We start from the raw sequence: 20846 nt of genomic DNA on the forward strand, positions 1-20846 counted from the left end.
CTGCAGTAAAAATTTTGTCACGCTCGAATGACAACATCTCACTTCTTCCCCTGCTCCCCTCGTAATACAATCTACAGCCAAGAGAAGACTTTGTTAATTGAATGTAAAGTTGATTTTGGACACTTGCTGAGAACAATTGCGGTGGTGTTTTCTGTGAAAAAAAAAAAAACATGTTTGCAATAACCGGCTCTCAAGCCTTCGGTGAAGGAAAATTATAAATCAAGCTTAAATAAGGCTTCACAAACCTTAATTGTATCCGTAACAATGTGCAGATTCAACCTTCCAAAACAGATGAAAAGCACACCACGACAATGAAAGTGACACAAAGATTTGTAAGGCCGAAGCATGTGACAGAAACACAACATCTGTTTTTTTCCTCTGAAACATGCATCAGTCTGCTGGAATTATTTTAAACAAGCTGCAGAAGAGGATGCTTCAGGCGCTATAATCTCTTATTACGTGGACTTGTTTATCTCGCGTTCTCTCTTATTTCTTTTTTGAAGCACAAACACAGAGAGGGACGCATTCATCAACAGAAAACAGAAGGCTCGCAGGACAGAGTCTGTGCTGCAGCAGGGGACAGATTTCGCTCTGGGCCTGATGATAGCTGAGAAACATGGGCCAGTGCTCCAGAAGAATGTGCCAGCAATACCATCATCCCCAACTGCCCTGAAGTACAGGAGACATGTTTGTTCAACTTTATGACTCAGAACTGTTTTAGGACAAAAATATTCCTTGATGTGTTTGTTTCTGTTATGCGTTTACTCCACACGTGAGTTTTTGCCCTGCAATACATAGAGATTTCCATCTTTTTACATGATATCAGCTTTATCTATTTGCTTCTGAGGAAACAAAAGGCACAGGTGTGATACCTCTGTTGAAATCACAAGTGTAAACTATTAGACCAGCCGATATAACAGTTTAAAAGGGGCAAACAGGACACCGAAAAGGACAATAAACTTGAGCAGATTGACAGTTCCCACATTAAACTCTCTAACAACACAATACCGCATTAATCCATCCTCTATCAATATTTATTTCTCATTACAGCTGGACACCGTGAGCAGCGTGACCAGGCGAAACAGGGAAGCATCTTGCTGGAGAAATGAGACATCTGTGTCACAAATGAGGCTCAAACCCGAATCATATGTTCTCAGGAAGGATTATTTATTAACCGTTTGGCACTCTTACCATGCATCGCGTTCACTGGCAATTCATATTCACATGCCACAGCTGCTGTTTTCTGCTGGAGCAGGTCGGTGTTTAGCCCGGTTGATTGACTACTTTGTGAGGAAAGTTGGAGCGCACTTCACAAATATTAGTATCAGCGTACAAGTACTGCAACGTATCAAGTACTGCGGGTGTGCATGTGTTTGTGTGTGCCTGTGGAAAAGGAAAGAGGGAATGTTTTGGTGCTGAGTGTTGTGTTCGCCAAGCATGACGGGCACCTTTACGGAACGCCCAGACAGATGAAACTCACACCAATATTCTGATGGCACAGGGTCTCCCGTGCCAGCTGGCAGGGGTCCACCGCGCCCTGAACACAAGCTATTACAAACCCGTTGCCTGCTTCAGCTAACACATGCACAAACAATTAGCCAATGCAAATAAAATCCTGTGCAAACATGAAAGACCAAAACCCACACTGATAAAAATGCATGTAAAGACATGAGATACCACATAAGATTAAATTTTAGTGTGCGCTGTGGTGAACACACCCTCGGGTGTTTGGCAAGGAGAAATCAGTTATAATACCACTTGGTTACTCAGAGGACTAGCAGGCATGTAGGATAAAAATAAACTCTCAACAGACACAAGGCCATCAGTAAAACACGCCCTACAAGTGGAAAGGTCCAAGTAAGGAAAAGTCAACCTCAGCACCTACACACTCACTGGCCACTTTGTTAGGTACTGCACATTAACACAAATATCTAATCAGCCTATCACAAGGCCACAATTCAGTGCTTAAAATCTTTTGATGGCTGCCCTCAGCAGAATAACACACCATGTCACAAAGCCCAAATAATCTCAAACTGGTTTTCCACAGTCACCAGATCTCAGTCCAGTAGACGTCTAATATGGTGTGGAATGGAAAACACACATCATGGATGTGCAGCCGATGAATCTGCAGCAGCTGTGCGATGCTATCATTTCAGTATGGACCAAAATCTCAGGAATGTTTCCAGCATCTGGTTGAATCTGTGCTATGAAGAATTAAGGCAGCTTTAAAGGCAAAAGGCCCAACCTCTGACAAAGTGTATCTGTTAAAGTGGCCAGTGAGTGTACAAAGAAGCAGTATATATATTGAGAATATATACAAGCAATGCATTTAGATAACTAACTTTTAACTGACACACTAGATGCCTGGGAAAATGATAGTATGGCACGGCCCCCAAATACACGCTGAGCAAAACTGGATAAACTTCTTAATATTCTTATTTTCAACTCTTTCTGCACTAAAATGACAGTAATATATTATGCTCCTTAAGGCAAAGATAGCATCCAACAATTATTACAAAAGATGTAGTGTAGATAGTTATTAACTTAGTAGTCAAACTATAGTAGCTTGGAAACAGGTCCTTTAAAAATAAAGAATAAATGTTGTCTCTGTTTCTATTTTCTAAGTCCAGTTCAGTTCAACTGAAAGCACTGATTAAATATAGAATTTGGACTTATCCATATTTAAAAGAAACTCAGCAGTTCTAGATGGATCATGAAGATGTTTGATTGGAGATCGATATTTATGCATACGGCTTGGTTGTGTGTGTGTGTGTGTCTACAGCGAGTTTATTTGTGCTGTTCTGGTGTGTCCATGTTCGGTGTCTGTGTTCAGCAGAATGTTTGTGTGTGTCTTTAGCTTTTTTTTTTTTTTTTTCTTTTTTTTTGCTGACTCAGCTATGTGAGTGATCCGGAGATCAAAGTGTGCAGAGTTTGTCGAACGCTGCAAAGAAGTTTGAGGAGTTAATGAATAAACATGAGGTGGGACATTTATGCAACATGCACATGCGCGCATCCCTTCAAGTACAGCAGTACGTCTTAAAAAGAAAGCAATGCTGCTACACACACGCCGCCTGCTGCATCTTAATATAAATGCAGAGGGACGATTAGACACACACACACACACACACACACTGGGTACTGAGCAAGGTTGACATTTAGACCACATTCAGAGTCACTGCACTTTAAAAAATAAATAAATGAAAGGTCAAACAAAGCCAAAAACGTGTGTAGTTTACCCACCGTGGTTATCTGTGTGTTTCAGAAAGTGGGACTTGGCTTCTTTATGTGTAAAGGTGGGGAGGAGATGGAGGAGAGGTAATCCAGCATTTATGAAACACAAACACACACACACCCTCGCTGTCTGAAATCCCTACTGGATAAACCAAAAGGCTCCAGCCAAAATTAAAACACCCCCACACTCGCACCCTAACTTAATGTGCATGTGAATGTACACAACTGAGCAAACGCAAATCCAAACAGTCTTGCCTCATTTCTCGGCTTCTCCATCTGCACCTCATAAGGAGCAGAGACTTCTAACCAACACCCCTGACTCAGGAGGTATAAAAGTAAAACGTTTGTCTGCAGTTATCGGACAGCTGCCTAACTAGCATCACTACATCCCAGGAAATATATGCATTCTTTTTTTTTACACCTATCCAATTCAGTCATTGGGGTCATGTGTCCTAGGAAGTATAATGAAAATTTCTCTGAAACTCTGAAAGACTCTGAGGTCACCATTGATCCATCACTGATAGTCTATCATACTCCAAAACACATAACAAGTGATGGGACATAACATTTAGAATCACATATTCAGATTAGATTTAACATTTAAAATAAAAATGCATAAAAAATTTAACAGAATGCACAAAAATGTTTTCAAATTCATTAAAAATATTGTACATTTATTATATCAAAAGGCATTTCTGTTTACATTATCATTTTAGATTAAAAAAAAAGCCTGTATTTGAAATTCCTTTGTTTACAAATACTCTCTGACATAAATCTAATAAAAAACTTTAGTGGCATCACTATACAGTAATTGTAGATAAAAATAGCTACACTACAATTTTAAAAAGCAAATACTAAAATCATATAAATCAAGTACACACATATATACATACACACGCTCACAAACACACAGAATATGAATCAGTGAGCAGTGTAATGACAGGTGGTAGCCGCATCCCATTTGACTAATGAAAGAACATCCCATCACTTGTCAATGAATTATGCATTACACGTGATACAAAACGCTTCACTGCATAGATCATTAATACAAACACACACTGTGCATACATGCAGGCAAACGCACACATGCTGAGACAAACGCAGGAAAGAATGAAAGCTGCTGACGTGAGCAAAAAAGTTTTTTGAAGAAAAACTGCACAAGCAACAAAGTGCTCAAAAACAGTTCTGAATGGGGGGTTTAATATACACTACATTCAGATCTTCATTGTTAATGTTGCAGTTTTGGGGCCTGGTAGATCTGGCATGGATGAGCTTAGACTAGTATAAGTGACGCACTGGGGTGTAATTGACTCTATTAATACTTTAATAAAACTTCTGCACAAATTGTACAGTGAACAGTTTGTCCTGTACTGAATAGTTTATGCAACCAAGTCAGTCACGTAAGTCAAAGGCAGCAGGGTTTACTGAGCAAAATCTAGCCTGGTACTTACAAGGTAATAAGCAGCAAAAACTATTGATCCAGAATATGGTTTCAGTAGCTCTCTTCAAAAAAACATAAAGAGCCGAGGCCTCCTCTCCTAACTGAGTTTCTGTTTATATAAAATGCCTGTGTTTCTTAGCTTGGAGAATCATATCTTTGAATGCAGAGTACAATATCAGCTCTCTGATCTGACAAAGAAGAAAATCAAAATATTGTCAGACCCAGGTTTTAATAATTCATGTTTAGTTTATGTGCCCTTGGTAGGAATTAATGCAGACTTGATGGTGGGGATCAAAAACCTATCAGACTTTGTGATGGGGCAAGAGGCCTGCCTGGGGAGTTAGCTGAAGAAGCATGTGTGTCTGTATTTAAATCTCAATTTAAAACCTGCTTTGATAAAAGAAGCTTTTTATGAGGTGATCCTTACTATGGGCTTTTACTCTGTTTCGTTTAATGTGATGTTTTTAGATAATTCTGCAATTTGTCACCTATAAAAGAAAAACAGATATGTTTCTAGGATAGTGCGTGGCTTCATCTGCACATGTGCATTAATGGATTTTAAATGGTGCTTGGAAAAAGGTTTATTAGTTTTCAGTGGCTTTAGCAGTTGCCCAAAAGGGAGTTGAGTTTAGGAAAGGTGCTTTTTTAGTGAGAAGTGCAGTTCTGCTAGCAGAGAAAATATTAAGATATATAAGTTATGAACATAAAGTAAATGTTTTTTATTAGTGAAGAGTCCAAAAAAAGGTATTAATGTCGGGAAATGTTATGAACACCACAAGGCTAGACCCAAAATATTTATATATGTTTTTAGTGTTTAGACAAAATGAAAGTTTCCTGCGCACTGGCAGAACATCTGACAGCAAAATCAGGTGGTTCGAATCAGCTCTGAGTTCAGAGAGTTAGACCGTCAGGAGAGCTTAAAGGGTGAAAACATGTTCTTCTGCATATGTCTGTGAAGGTTCTCAGTCATCCAGGTCATCGTAGTCAAAGGAGCTTGTAAAGAAAAGCGTCTGGACTTCTTTTAAGTTGCTTGAAGACATTTCACCTCTCATCCGAGAAGCTTCTTCAGTTCTAAGGTCAAATGGTGGGGAGTCCCAGATTTAAACCTAGGGGGAGCATCCCCCCAAAGAGGGACAAAAGGACCCCCTGATGGTCCTCTAATCGCCTGAGCCAAGGTGTGAAAATGGGTGTGGGTCCCATGTTCTTCTGCAGTTAAAATGGTTATAGTAATCTGCCAGGGTCATGCTGGCTTCGCCACAGATGAGTCTGGTGTGTGTTTAAGAGTAAATGAACACTTGAATAATGAGGATCAGCTAAAAAAAACAAATGTAAAAAGTTACAAGCAAAAAAAACTTGTCAGAAAACAAACAAGTTATTGCATAATTCAATTGTTTTTATTCTTAGGCAACAGTAAAGTGAGGAGCTTGTGTAATGCAAAATTTTCTCAGAACATTTATTGGGAGCACATTAAAAAATGAATAAAATAAAGTCCATTCATCCATCCTGTTATTCGTTATCAAATTTAGGCTGGTTTCTCAATGTAAGTAGTTAATATGAGTTTCTGTGTATGTAGATGGCAACAGATTTACAATTTTTACCAATTTATCACAGTTAAACCTTGTATTATTGCCAACAGATTATGTATAACTGCCATTTGATGCTATTAAACAAAAAACGTATATAATAAAGTTAATGATAATAATAATATATTATCATTAACTTTATTGCACATGGTTGCTAGAATTTTGGTCATGCTATGGGCCCTAACCACTGTGTATTTTCTAGTGTGACTCTAGCATAAGTTTAGGTTCAGACTATTTGAGAAAAAAATAAAGCAAGTATAACTTCACTGCAGGAGTTCCTGGCTACCTGCATCATAGCTAAACTCCATAATGTGTCATTGTCTTGTCTTCCTCCCCTCATACCCAACCCGTTATTGCAGATGGCCATCCTTCCCTGAGCCTGGTTCTCCTGGAGATTTCTTCCTGTTAAAAGGGAGTTTTTCCTTCCCACTGTCACCAAAGTGCTGACTGTTGGGGTTTTCAATTTATTACAGTAAGGTCTTTACCTCAAGGCAACTGTTGTAATTTGGCGCTATGTAAATAATATTGAAATGAATTGAATGATATTACCAAAAGTGTCCATTCATCTGCATTCACACTTCATATCCCATTCTTAATCTATTGGATTTAATATAATGTTGGTTCACCCTTTGCATGTATAACAGCTTCAACTCTTCTGGGAAGGCTTCCCACAAGGTTTAGGAGTGTTTATGGGAATTTTTTGACCATTCTTCCAGGTCAGACATGTTGGATGAGAAGGCCTGGCTTGCAGTCTATGCTCTAATTCATCCCAGAGGTTTTCTGTCAGGTTGAGGTCAGGACTCTGTGCAGGCCAGTCAAATTCTCCCATAATTTGACTGGCCTGCACCATGTCTTTACTGACCTTGCTTTGTGCACTAGTGCACAGTCATGTTGTAACAGCAAGGGGCCATCCCCAAACTGTTCCCACAAAGTTGGGATCATGACATTATCCAAAATATCTTGGTGTGCTGAAGCAGTAAGAGTTTCTTTCACTGGAACTAAGCAGACGAGCCCAACTCCTGAAAAACAGCCCCACACCACAATCCCCCATCCCCCCAACTTTGCACTTGGCACAGTGCAGTCAGACAAGTACCGTTCTCCTGGCAAATGCCAAACCCAGACTCTATCAGACTGCCAGATGGAGAGGTGTGATTCATCACTCCAAAAAACATGTCTCCACTGCTTTAGAGTCCAGTGGCAGCATGCCTTACACCACTGCATCCAACACTTTGCTTTGTCTTGGTGATGCAAGGCCTGGATGCAGCTGCTCATCCATGGATACCCATGAAGCTCTCTACACTTTTCTTGAGTTAATCTGAAGGCTACATGAAGGTTGGAGGTCTGTAGAATTTGACTCTCCAGAATGTTAGTGACCTCTGCGCCTCAGCATCCACCGACCCTGCTCTGTAAATTTACATGGCCTACCATTTCATTGCTCAGTTGGTGTGGTTCCCAGTTGCCTCCAATTTGTTATAATACCACTAAAAGTTGACTGAGGAATATTGAGTAGTGAGGTAATTTCGAGATTGGACTTGATGATCCCTTTTTAGTTGTTGTAAAGGTATCATCCTATCACAGTACCACGCTGAAACTCACTGAGCTCCTGAGAGATTCTTTCACACATATTTCTAGGAGTCTGCATGCTTAGGTGTTTCATTTTAAACACTTGCGACAATGCAAGAGATTGGAACTTTTGAATTCAACGATTTCGATGGGTGTGTGAATAATTCTGGCAATGTAGTATAGTTTGGCAAATTATTTGTGAGTGTTTATGTAACAACACTCTAACCAAGCCTTGAAAACATTGTATTCCTTCCTCAGAGGCTAAAAATCAAAGTGTTTAGGCATTCCAGCCAGACCAAGATGTCTCATCCCGACAACAATGAACCCTTCACATACAATTAATGCACTAGTGTCTTAATGTCTGCTCTTCCTAGTAAACAACATCATCTGCCAAACCCCTTTCCCCTAAAAATGTGGTCAGATTTCCAACTGCTACAGGCAAGTATTTCTAGAGAACCTACAAAACAAGGGCAAGTAAATTCTTCCTTAAGTGAAAAAAAAATCAGTAAAATGTCTTTTCAATTACATAAATATCAACTTTCACTGTTTTTCCCTTCTTCTTTGCCAGATAAAGACCATTGTGCACTGCCCCGGCCTGTATAATCAAATTCAGGTGAAGGAATGCTGCATCTACAAACATGTTCCTACCTTCAGTTCTGGCAGATTCTCTAACCAACAGGTCGTTCATGCTCACGGTAACTACGACAACAAACAGCAACAACAATGAGAGATATCAATATATCAGCACCACGAGGGGTTTGCAGCTGTCCTGTCATCCTTTGGTGTAAGTTGTTCTCAGGATAACAGCGAGCCCCCTCCCACCTACCCACCCTTGCTATTATCCTGCATGGCACTGGTACAAAAGTGGCTTAGGATGCAGCATGGGAATAAGAAGAAAGATAAATGTGACAAAAGAAAGATGGAGCCGAGCCAAATGGTTGGAGGAGGAGAGATGAAAAGAGGTTTGTGTATGTTGGAGTCCAGACGGCTCCCACAGCTAAAGGGGGAATATTCCCATGATCTGCTGGAGACTTTGATAGTACAGTAGATGTAGCACAGATATGGAAAATTATCATGTTTTGTTTACTGCTCACTCAGAGTGGGGAGAAATGTATTAGCTGTTCAGAATGGCTCAACACTTAGAAGCTCTTTATCTCAGGTTTTATTGCCCATCATTAAATTCTAAAAACCTTATTTTCTTACAACACGCCAAATGATTTCCTCATGTTGCTGTTAATTCAATTTGGGGAAATTTCTTAGACCAATACAGATCATCATCCTGGAATCAAGAAAAAATAACTCTTAACAACTGATTTGCTTTGGAAACAGGTATAATTACACTTGGGTCTTTAATGCACTGGCACATATATGGAAAAATGATCCAAAAGATCCATTTTTAGACAAACACAAACACTTTGTCAGCTCGCATAAACACACTGATCCGAAAGCAAACAAGAAGCAGACCCCAAAAGTACTTACGGTGCCCACATAACCGCCAACACACCTTACCTCCCAGACTCTGCAGACAATGGCGCAGCTTGTTTTGTATCGATGACAAACCCAAAGCTATCCCTTTATGAATCCCAGAAACAAAACGGCTCTGTAGTGACTCATCAGCTCTAAACAAAGCTCACATGACAGAAAAGGAATGACACCAAAAAAATAAAAGTGAAAGGTTGCAATCCACGTAGGGCTAACACAATGGAAGGTCTCTCCTTTAGTGACTGGGACTCTTCCTGTTCAAACAGCCTTTTACAGTCAAAGGGTGAATCAAAAGGGAGATGGTAAAATGCTGCTTCCCCTCTTTAAGGCCCGTTTTAATAGGCTCCTGAATGAACACTGTGTGCGCACACAATCGCTCTTTCATGCTAAAAAACAACAAGACAAAGGAAATAACAGGGACTAAGGACTATGCTGAGGGACGTACTGTAAGCATGCTAAGGATTAAAAGGCCTGGGACGCATTTTATTAATTTGTTTAAAGTCAGACAGTAAAAGGAACAATTTTTTGTACTGGCTCTTTTCAGCACTGCACACGTAACACCCTGGCACACAACCAGTGTCCACAGGTGAAGGCCATGGCTGAAGGGTGTGGGTGAGGAGATGGGAAATTCCCACTCTAAAGTGGAAGGGCAACAGATGTTGAAAGGTTGCGGCTGAGAATTAAACTTACTCACCTTGTGAATCCATTGTTTTACATTTGGGTGACTAGGAAATGAATGTTGGAACAAACCTTTGCAGCCAGAAGAAAAGTGAGACAAATTCAAAGCCCATCGACATCAAATGCCATCTCATTCACCTTTAACACAGTTTGCAGTTTTTGTTTTATTATGTGGATTTGGAAGTATACAGGGCTTCTAGACAGCAGCAGTGAAAGCGTTCTTTAGGCCTGTTTCCTCTGGCATGTGTATGTAAGTATGTGTACAGTGCTGTGCAAAAGTATTGATCCCGTCCTCATTTCTTTACTTTTTGTTTGGAAAATTTAAATAAATATTGTTGAAACATTCAAACATACATAAAAAGCATATTCTGCAAAAATGAGCTTAAAAATGAGATATGATATGACCACCTTTATTCTTCACACAGCCTGAACTCTCTTAGCTGAGCTTTCTTGTCATTTCTTCCTTGTAATTTCTACTGTTCAGGAATAGTTCTCCAGGCTTCTTGATTTCTAAGAATGGCTGACTGGGAGCCACGTTCCACTGAGGCCACTTCTAATGAGGCTTCAAATTGATCAAGTGAAAGGCCAAGTGTATCTCTCAGGTCCTGTGTCGGATCTTTACTTGATTTTCTTCTATTTCTTAGGGACATGTCTTTCAGATACTGTTCATCAGCTATTGATAGTGATTTAGGATATCTATCTTTTTCTTTTGTCTTCCACTCCTTCAGCTCCCTCAGATTTTAAGGACACACTGCACCCCATGCTGAGCTATGCCACATTTTGAGCTCAAAGCTCTTTAGGAAGCCTTATAACTATTATAATTCCGGCAAGCATGGTTAGCAAGGTGAAAAGATACTAAGTAGCTGCAGTAAATAAGGATGTTTTTGTGCTGGTATAAGGACAAAGCTTCCTCTTTTATGCACAAATAAAATGTGTTGCATTTTCTATAAGCACCCAAAATGCCACATTTGTTGCTCATGCTCTCCAGAGGATGCACTCGCAACACTGCCAGATTGATTCCCTTGCTCGTTTCCATCGTCCTCTGCTGTTCTCTTTTACTTTACTTGTCCTGCAGCCAGCTGCAGCAGGGAAGCACCAGAATGAACCAAACACCAAAGGCTCTTTGTCCACCAGTGTCAGACAACACACTTTCACTCTTCCCTCTCTTTGTCTGTCTACCTCCTACATTCACCCAGCATGAGCATGAGTCTTTTCCCTGTCTCCAGCTTTCAACAATGCTTCACCTCTGAGCCCCAGCCCACACAGCAAATACCGCTGAGAGGAACTTCTCCCTTCTATCTGCCTCTTGTCTTCATTTAACGCAACTTCCGTCTTTCACTCAGAATCGGTGACCCCACCCAACACCCACGTGGCAGTGACTTCATCGGGCGGCAGCTGCTGCAGTCAAGGCCACAGGAGCAAAGTGTTGGTGGGGAGGCCAATTATCTCCGCCACCGTGTCTGGGACACCAGCGTGAGACCTCTGGAGGACATCGCCCACCTCGGCGTCTCATCTCGCCACTTAATCTTTCAAAATGTGCATCTGTGAATTTCATTTGTCAGTACTATCAGCTGTAGGAATGTCCACTTGTGTTGTCTGGGAAATGAAGTGGTGGGACTGTTCAAGGCCGCTATTGACAAGGCCACCAAAGTACTGACAAACTGGCTCTGCTTTCCTTAGCCACTGTCTCAGCACACCTCTTAGCCAAGTGCAAGGTTTGCGAGTGGAAAATTACAGCTTTATATTAAAACACTCCGGTGTTTGTGGGGAAGTCATGATTGAAGCACTCCAGAAATAAGGGAAATTCCAGCCAAGTGCAAAATGGATTAAAGACAAGTTAAACAACCATCTTTTTTACCAGATATCTAGGATTTCTTTCCTGCAGAGTTCATCACCATTAAATCTAAACATGTTTCTTTCCCGGAGTTGCTTTATCTCTTTGCCTGTGCTTAAAGGTCAGCATTACAGTAGACTATTTGTTCAGGCAGCCCCATGAGGAAGCTGCTTGAGAGTCTCATTTAAAGGCTCCAGCTTAGGTTTCAGGTGGTTTGCAGCTCTGCAGTGGGTCTGTGTGCTTACAAAGACTCAAATGACACTGAGTCCTGGTTTGCTTTGATTTTTCAGTTTTTCCACTTTTCATTTTTTTCTGTGTTAACTTTAAAGCAGATGTGATTACAACCACCTGTTTGATGGCTACTCATTTAAGTGGGCTAATCTCATGCATCTGAACCGACACATGCATAGCCAGCTGATGTCTATGGCTACAATATGAAGAGACTGCCATCTGCTGGATAGTTCCTTAAATTACATGCCCCATGTGTGCTGGTAGATCTTTGCCAGCCTGGACTGGGAAGTGACCACATAGGGCCCACTTTGACCTGAGGTGGGCTGGACCAGTACATAAAATTACAGAAAAAGTTTTGCAATTAAAAAATATAATTTTTTTCTATCTAGTGTAGAAACAGACATTTCTTTCAGTAGAAAAAGTTGTAAAACTTATGAAAATACAGTTAAAACATCAAAATCTATACACTCCTTCACAATTTTCACATCTCGCCAGTGGGCCGTATTGAACTCTTTACCGAGCCCATTCTGGCCCCTGGGCCTTATGTTTGACACCCCTGACTTAGATAAAGGTACTAAGTGATGTATGATAAAACAAACAAGACATGCACACATGATTGCTGCATTGTAAAAATGTTCTTTATTTCTTTTGATTTTTTTTTTTTTTGTTAACTTTACCTTAGAAAGCGTTGTTTAGTTATTAAAAAGTCTGCGATTTTTAAGATTCTCAGCTGTGATCAAAAACCAGATTTCTACCACTTTTCTCAGAGCGTCGAGCTGAAGCAAAAAAACAACAAAAACGCCCTCGTGGCTGTGCGTACGTGTGTGTGCGTGCGTGGTCAGAGATGCTGGTGCAGCCACAGCGCTGTGTTGAGGAAGCAGTCAACCTGTGTGTCCACTCTGGACAGAGAATGTCCATCTTCAGGAAACCACAGCAACCTGATTTTAAAGAAATAAATGACAGGAATGACTGAGTTGAATATGAGTAAAACCAGTGTGGCAGGGCTCACACTGTCAGATTGTCTTTATGTATTTTGTTGTGCCCCGTCGTACCTGACAGGTGAACCTCGGCTCTTCAGTGCTTTATAAAGCTCCATCCCCTGGTGTGGAGACACCCTCCTGTCTCTGCCTCCCAGCATCAGCAGCACCGGAGCCTTGATCTGCACATTGTCACACAGCACATTTCTTTACCCACATTTTTGACTCAAAAAAACATCGCTTGATGCACACTATAAAAAGGTCCTGTGTTTACAATTGCAATTACTGAACGTCCACAGGACGGGCTTAGCTTTTAGAGACACAACTGAGAGTATAAGAGCGGTAACATCATCTCTGAGGCACTTTTGTCTCGTCATTGTGGAGTCTGAGATTTAATCAGCATTGTGAGCTCTAGAGGGGTCTAAAGAGGATTTCCTTATTAAAGCAGCTTTGTAGCTATCGCTTCTGGTCGTTTCATTAAGGTTATCACATGGGATGTTTGTGTTTGTGTTTGACCTTGGCAGCATGTGCAATGGGTGACTTCTGTAACATAGCAGCCAGGGCCTCAGCAGTGGGTATCTGGTCGTAGGAGTAGTGAAACCCAGCACTGGTGTAACGCCTGGAGATGGGGTGACAGAAAGCATTCACATATGAAGTGGATTTGATCTGATTCAGCAGAACAAAAGCTCTCATCTGTCGATGCATATCTGCATGGATGCCTCACCAGTCCACTATATCACTGGTTCCCAATAGAGTAGCAGCATTAATGACAGGGTTCCTGGCTGCGCACACTCTGTAGGACTCAGGATACTGACCGAGCAGGTGACAAGCCAGGAAACCGCCGTGAGAACCACCTATTGCAGCCAAGCGATCGGGGTCGAGGTTCGGGTCACGCTCCAGCGCAGTAAGCACAGCCCTCTGGGTGAAAGACAAGGAAGCCAGGACAGATCATTTCCTTACATCTGCAGGAGTGACTGTGCAAGTGATAGAGCTACATGTGCAGATATGGTCAAATATGGGAAAAATAATTATGTTTTTGTTATTCTGACAAACTGCATCACTGGCAGGATTTGCTGCTGACATCATTCTTTCCTGGATTTGGGAGCAGAAAAAACAAAAAGGACATACCTGCACATCTTTTACATCCTGGCTCCCAATCTGACCGATCAGTGACAAAATGCTGTGCTGGCCGAACCCCGTGGATCCCCTGTAGTTCACTGGGTAGAGACACAAAATTAGAAAGGGAAAACAGCAAAATCAAAACTGAAATGTTAAAGAAATACTAACAATATTAATATTAATAATATTAACCCTGAAAGGCTTGTAGTTGTTGTAGATGGTGACTGATTTGCTTTTTCACCAGAAGATATTAAGTTTCTGTATTTTCTTTCTTTTATTAAAAAACAAAACAAAACAAGATAACATAATATATCTGGTAATGGTGGGATGATCGTGTATTTATGTATATATATGTATTTTAAAAAATGGTTCATATTTAGAATGAAAAGTATCAGAGACACACTTGGGCCGCGGTTCTCAGCTGAAAAAAAGGTGTGTCGACTCCGGGTCAGGGACAGGGTACTGACCCAAGTGGAGGAGTTTAAGTATGTCAAGGTCCTGTTTATGAGTGATGATAGAGTGGAGCAGGACACTGACCGACTGACTGGTGTGAAGACAAAGCTTTGACTTCGCCTATGGTCACGAGCCTCTGGGTAGTGACTGAAATAATGAGATCACAGATACAAGCTGCAAAAATGAGCTTCCTTCAAAGGGTTGCTGGGCTCTCACGAGACAGGGTGAGGAGTCACTGAAGAGGGACTCAAAGTAAAGTTGCTGCTCCTCCACATTGAAAGGGAAAGCTGTGGTAGTTCAGGCAACTGATTAGGAGGGCTCCTGGCCCTTGCATAAGAGCGGTGTTTCAGGCATGTCCTACAAGGAGGCAGCTCTGGGAAAGACCCAGGACACACTGGAGAGATTATCTCTTGGCTGGCTTTCAAACATCTCAATGTCCCTGGAGGAGGTGGCTGGGGAGAGGGAGGTCTGGGGTTCTATGATTAGACTATTACCCCTGAGAGCTGGACTCAGATAAGCAGCAGAAAATGGGTAGCGAATCCGAGCCTTTACTCCATTGTTTCATATGTGTACTTTTTATGGACTGATTAATTATTACTATTAACTGAATAAACCAAAAAAGAAACAAATATACCATCTGCTGTATTTATAACTCTCTGAAGACAACAAGCTAATCCAGTTTTTAATCTTTACCTTAAATTAAATTAAATCCACCTCATTTTCCAAAATGTTAAACTCATTTGTGTGCACGGCATGAGAGCCTGACAAAATCTAAGCAGCACATGTATCTCACCCATGAGCACAGCGAAGCCGAGTTTAGCCAGCCCAGCTGTGGTGCTGTTCCACTCTGCAGGGAACTGAGAGTGAGGGCCCCCTAGTGGTGCAAACAGCAATAACAGGAAAACGATTTAATAAATCACCCACACAGTAGACAGAAAAAAGGCAATAACACGGCATAACAAGTAGGGACATGAACACAGACCATGGATGAAGACCACAAGAGGTGTCCTGGTTTCACCAAGGGGACGAGACGGTTTAACCAAGACTGCACCAAAGTCTAAGCCAGCTGTATAAGACAGAGAGGAAGTAAGAGGACAATGGAGCTGAAACTCAAAACACGTCTACTGAAGGAGAAACTGAAAGCTCACGGTAGTTTGCGTTCTCCTCGTCCGATGGAGGAGTCACATCTAGAACTTTCCAGCTGAAGTCAAAGGTCATGAGGGGCTCCTGCAGAGTTTGCCAGGACACGGCCTCACCTGCACGCGGGACAAACCCCACCCTCTGCATGCACGTCCATCCCCGTGGAAACAAGAGGCAGATAAACAGAAACATATCAAATCATTTTAAATAACTGAAAACATTCGCACATGCATTGCATGTTTGTGTTCACATGTGGCGTTGTGGTTTGTCCGACCAGAGTGGGAGGGGTGTTCGGGCTGGAGCAGCAGACCACCATCAGGTCTCTCTGGACTGTCAGCAGTTTCCAGCTGCCATAAAGTTGGGAAGAAGAATCCGAGAGGTCTGAAGAGGAGGAAACAAAGACAGATGTGAAGAGGGTGAAAGAAGAGATGAAGAATAAACACACGGGCTCTTGACAGGGGTGAAACAAACAGAGAGAAAGGTCAACCCTTAGAGAGGTAAGATGTGCTGTTCTTCTTTTTGGTCTTGTCATACCTTTCTGTTCTCCCTTGTCCTCCTGGTGAAGATGAAACAGTGGAGGAGGAGGAGGGAGAGGTTCAGAAAGAGAATCAGAAGGAGGTGGAGGTGGAGGTGGAGGAGGAAGGGGAGATTCATGAGGCAGGGGAGGAACTGGAACCGGAAGAAAAGGAGAAGGCGGAGGTGGAAGAAAAGGGGAAGGAGGAGTCGGAGAAACAGGAGATGATGAATGAGAAACAGAGGGGGAATCGTCTGGAGGAGGGAAAAGAGGAGATGGGAGAGGACAGGAAGCCCAACATGGGAAAGGGGGAGGGGGGAGCAGAGGAGAGAGGGGAGAAGGAGGAGGAGGAGGGAAAAGAAGTGATGGAGATGAGGACAGGAGGGAAAGAGGAGGAGGAGGTGGTGGTGAGAGCGGTGGAGGAGAGGATGGACTCTTACTATCAGAGAGGGAGGTGACTATCTTTGATCTTCTGTCAACTAGGAAGAGACCCTGAAAGAGAGAAATGCAAAATGAGCCATGGAGAAGTGTGTGTGTGTGTGTGTGTGTGTGTGTGTGTGTCACGAACACAACATGTTATAGACAAAAAAAATAGGAGTTGTTTCAGTTCTACCAGGTTGTGCCAGAGAAATGTGTTTGTTACCTTCCAGTTCCTGCAGGCGCTGCTGAACATCACTCTCTGGCTGTCTGCAGACCAGCAGCAGGACGGCAGCGCTTCATACATGCCTGCAAACTCACCTGGAACAGAAAGACGTGCAGAGGAGTTCAACTCTCCACCGAGCTCCTCAATATTTACGAGCAATCACACGTAACTCTTAAGTTCTCTTGATGCATTAATCTCTTACTGTGAGAATTTATAGTTCTTCAAATCTGAATTTTGAAAAACTCATCCATCATAGTTACAAAATTCTAATTGAAACTGACACGAGCCTCTCTTTTAGCACCTTCAGGAACTATAACGTACCAGCCTGTGGCCTGCTGACAACATCCAGCAGCGTAGATGTCTCCCCGCTTTCCAGATCCAGCTGTGGAGGATGATCCATGAGTCAGTCCGCAGTCAGCCATTAAGAGAAAGAACACACAGACATGCACAAAAACCCCACATACATGAGCACACATACAGCACCTGCTGCAGACTGAGGCACTGGTTGTGAGGACCAAACACCGCACCCTGCAGGTAGATCAGCGTGAACCCATCAGGACTTAGCCTGGGATTGGACACTGAAAGGTTTTCCCCCGACAGACGTTCTGGTTTGGAAGACGAGAGGGCTAGCTGAGCAAAGTGGGGGCACAACTTTAATATATTAACAAACAGACAAAGAGAATGCTCTCACCACAATGTCCACACAGGTCAATCTTGAACAAGGCTGACCTGAAAGAGTTTAGACCAACAGAGACATAAATTGAAGAAGTACGTTTTAAATGTATATGTATACAGAAATCGTGTATTTGCTTCAGTCAAACTAACTACATTTTCTTTTTATAGTGTCTGAAAACATTCACAAGTTTCAGGGTCATTTTGCTGCTTCTGGAAGCGCATTTAAAGCAGCTCTCTAACCTGCGGTTGGAGCAGAACTTTAGTCCGAGTCTGAAGGGTTCGTGGTACCAGCCAATGAAAAACACTGACTGACTGCCGGGAGCCCACAGAGCCTGGAGATAAAAACACACAAATGTACAGAGAGAAAAAAAAACATCCTCCTGTTAGTTTGTATGAAAGTTACTAACAGAATAAGGTGTATGAACATTTAAGGTTCAGTGTCGTAAACTTCTGCATCCTCACCTGTCCAGGTGAAACATCATGCGGAACGCCCTCCAACACGCTGACCGCGCCGATCTCCAAATCCACCACACAAATCGCCGGCTCGCTCCTATTGGTCAGGGCCTCCCCCCAATCTTCACAGTACAAACTCCTGTCCTGATTGGGCATCGGAACCCACGTCCCCCCAAAAAAACAGAACAAGAGTCCGGCACTCGAACACTCTGCTGTAAGGTTAGCAAAACAGCACGAACATATGTTTGCATCATACCTTTCTCCACGCGTGTCCCCCATCTTGCGTTTCGGCTGATGTGTTCTTGCTTCTCTCCGCTACGTACAGCAGTTTGTTCTCACACTCTGACCACGACAGGCAGCCAAACTGGGCTGAAAATAAACACATGTGAGAATAAGTGTTTGTTTTTTTTAAAATACAGAAATACATGAATGCAGAACAATATGGCAGCACGGTGATGAGACCGCGTCCTTGATTCTTATCGGTTTCTGGTGGTGATACGTCAGGATTTCATCTCACCGTCGTCATACACTCGGCCGTGTTTGTTAAGAGCAGTCAGGTTGAGGCATTTTCTGAGGCCGTGGCAGTTCCATATCTAAACAGACACGACCATAAACAGCAGCCTGTTAAGATGCTCGAACGCAGACGTTACAAAATGAAGCGTCCCGTTTTTCTTACCTCGAGGAGCTGGTGACCGCTCGTGTCTCTGATAACAGCTCTCAGGCCTCGAATGGGAGAGAATCCACTCAACAACCTAAAAAAATAAAACAGAAAGAAAAACTGACTCCAAAGTTTGATGCAGACAGAGGGATCCACTGCTTCTCCACTGCACCTTAACCACACTCAGTGGACTTCCAGCTTTCTGAGACACCCTGTGGTGCACTCGTACATCACAGCAGCAGGTGGACAAGTAAAACCACCTGAGATCAAGTCAGTAGAGGTTTTCAGACACTGTTAAGTATTGGAATTTATTTATTTTTTTGCCAATCAATTAAGATTTTACATTAGAAAATGTCCCATTATTATTACTACTAAATTATGGCCCAACTCACTCTCCAGACACAGACACACACGGTCCTGGTGGAAGAACAGTCCTGATGATCTTGTGATTGTTGCTCTCCGAGATCAGCGTGAACTCCCGCAAGTATCGGAGTCTGGAGCATCGAACCAGTTCGCTCTGACTCCACTCTGCACATGGACACAGCGAACATAGAAAAGTTTAATACTTGTCACTGAACAAAGAAAAAAACACGTGTCTGCATGACATCCTGGCAAGCAAATGTTAATATAATAAAAGATAGTGTTCCCCCGTCAGATTAAACCAAAATATCTGCTCATTTTCTTCACTTGTTATTTTAATGATCCAGTTAAATTATTATTCATGGTTGCACTATTTTCTCGAGATAGCTTTTCTCCCCTGTGAGATGGACGGTGGGGGTTGGTGGCTCTCCTTGCAGAGTTAAAGCTGACTCGAGCGTCGATCCCTCAGCTTCACAATCCCGTTTAAAATGAACCAGTAACGTTGAGGCTGAATGGAATTCCCCCGACACAGACAGGTTTACGCTGCAAAGCCTTTTAAACCCTTAAGACAAGGTCACTGCTCTTGTACTCAAACGGCAGGCTCTCACAAAAAAAAAACCACGGCCCTCGACATGGAAACATCTTCTGATCGCTTACACTGAAAGGAAAGCAAGTAGTGAGGAGCTCTTTTAATCTTGCTTGTTGATTCCAGTTAACATGAGGAGAGTGTGAGCTGGATTGGACAACTACTGGACTGAGTGTTTAAAAAAATAACTCCCCCCATGATTGCCACCCTGATGTTTTTCATTACTTACACAATAACTCCATAAACTGTCACATTAAGGTGCAAATTAACAGCTTCATACAACCATGGCACGACGTCCCAGTAGTTCCTCCTCTAGATCATCAGACCAAGATATCAGGTCATATTCAAGACCTACTGACCAAGCGATCACGTCACTTATGTACTTACTTATGAACAACTGCTGCTGAAAAGGAAGTATTCTTGAATGTAGCTGGCTAGGGTTAACTTCAAGTGTACACTAAATTTAAATGGACCCTAAATGGAAAGCACTTCCTACTATGAAGCATATGTACTAATAATAATTCGTGTATTTTACTTAGAGAAGTTTCAGCTGGGCGCATTTTATTCCCCTTTTCTCCCACTCCTCTACATTTTGGGGTCAGTACTGAGGAGGTTCAGAGTTTTCAGTTTGTTTTCTCATGAACTATCCATGCAGTGAACATAAATTAGCTGACAGTGGGAAGCCGGGTGGTAATAAATAAATAATGACCATCATCATCATCTGTGCACACATGGGGAGGGAGGGGGAGCGCTCACCTGCTGTCACCGTGTATATCCGGGGCTCCTGGAGCTGCTCCTCTCTCACATGGGCTGAAACAGGCGCAGGCAGGCCGCTCACCTCTCCGTACACCCCGGTGATTTGTCTGGGCTCCATCAGAGCCTGTCGTGGCTCACTCGTAGTTCCTGTCAAGCCTTAAACCCTGAAACAGTCGCTGCAGTCCGCTGCACGGTCATACATCGTGCATTAAATGTTAAAACTATATGAAGTCTGAGGCTCACTGCAGCTCGACTCACGAATACCTCCACGCAGCTCTGTTAACGTTTGTATATCGCTTCTTTGGCTGCAGCTCAACATGTCAGAAGAATGATTTTCGCTGCACCAGCGACTCCATGTTGAATTCATGAATGGGCGATACCACTCGGCTCAGGTTGGGGGGGGTGTAGTTGAGGGAAATGACCGCAGAGAGGCAGCAGAGATCCGTGGCCTTTAATTCTTGAAACATTT

The 20846-nt window shown here is 42.5% G+C and overlaps 1 protein-coding gene across 2 annotated transcripts; it reads right to left on the reverse strand.

Annotated features, from left to right (window-relative positions):
• Nucleotides 1-12669: 12669 nt before the first annotated feature.
• zgc:136971 (S9 family peptidase) lies at nucleotides 12670-20747 on the reverse strand. 2 transcript variants are annotated; one of them, XM_063464572.1, is made up of 21 exons: nucleotides 20378-20747; nucleotides 19068-19203; nucleotides 18694-18769; nucleotides 18535-18610; nucleotides 18274-18386; nucleotides 18027-18161; nucleotides 17805-17896; nucleotides 17581-17618; nucleotides 17373-17494; nucleotides 17211-17271; nucleotides 16890-16984; nucleotides 16687-16738; nucleotides 16007-16113; nucleotides 15741-15873; nucleotides 15575-15658; nucleotides 15386-15466; nucleotides 14149-14237; nucleotides 13745-13938; nucleotides 13537-13639; nucleotides 13096-13202; nucleotides 12670-12981 (listed from the first exon to the last, which is right to left on the reverse strand). In XM_063464572.1, the coding sequence occupies exons 1-21, from the start codon at nucleotides 20493-20495 to the stop codon at nucleotides 12882-12884; spliced, it is 2112 nt and encodes a 703-aa protein (XP_063320642.1). In that variant the 5' UTR covers nucleotides 20496-20747; the 3' UTR covers nucleotides 12670-12881. The 2 variants fall into 2 exon arrangements, with proteins under 2 accessions (XP_063320642.1, XP_063320640.1); XM_063464570.1 differs by having other exon boundaries at nucleotides 16267-16738.
• Between the last annotated feature and the right edge of the window lie 99 nt (nucleotides 20748-20846).

This window comes from Pelmatolapia mariae, linkage group LG20, assembly GCF_036321145.2.
Source record: "Pelmatolapia mariae isolate MD_Pm_ZW linkage group LG20, Pm_UMD_F_2, whole genome shotgun sequence".
Classification (NCBI taxonomy): Eukaryota; Metazoa; Chordata; class Actinopteri; order Cichliformes; family Cichlidae; genus Pelmatolapia; species Pelmatolapia mariae.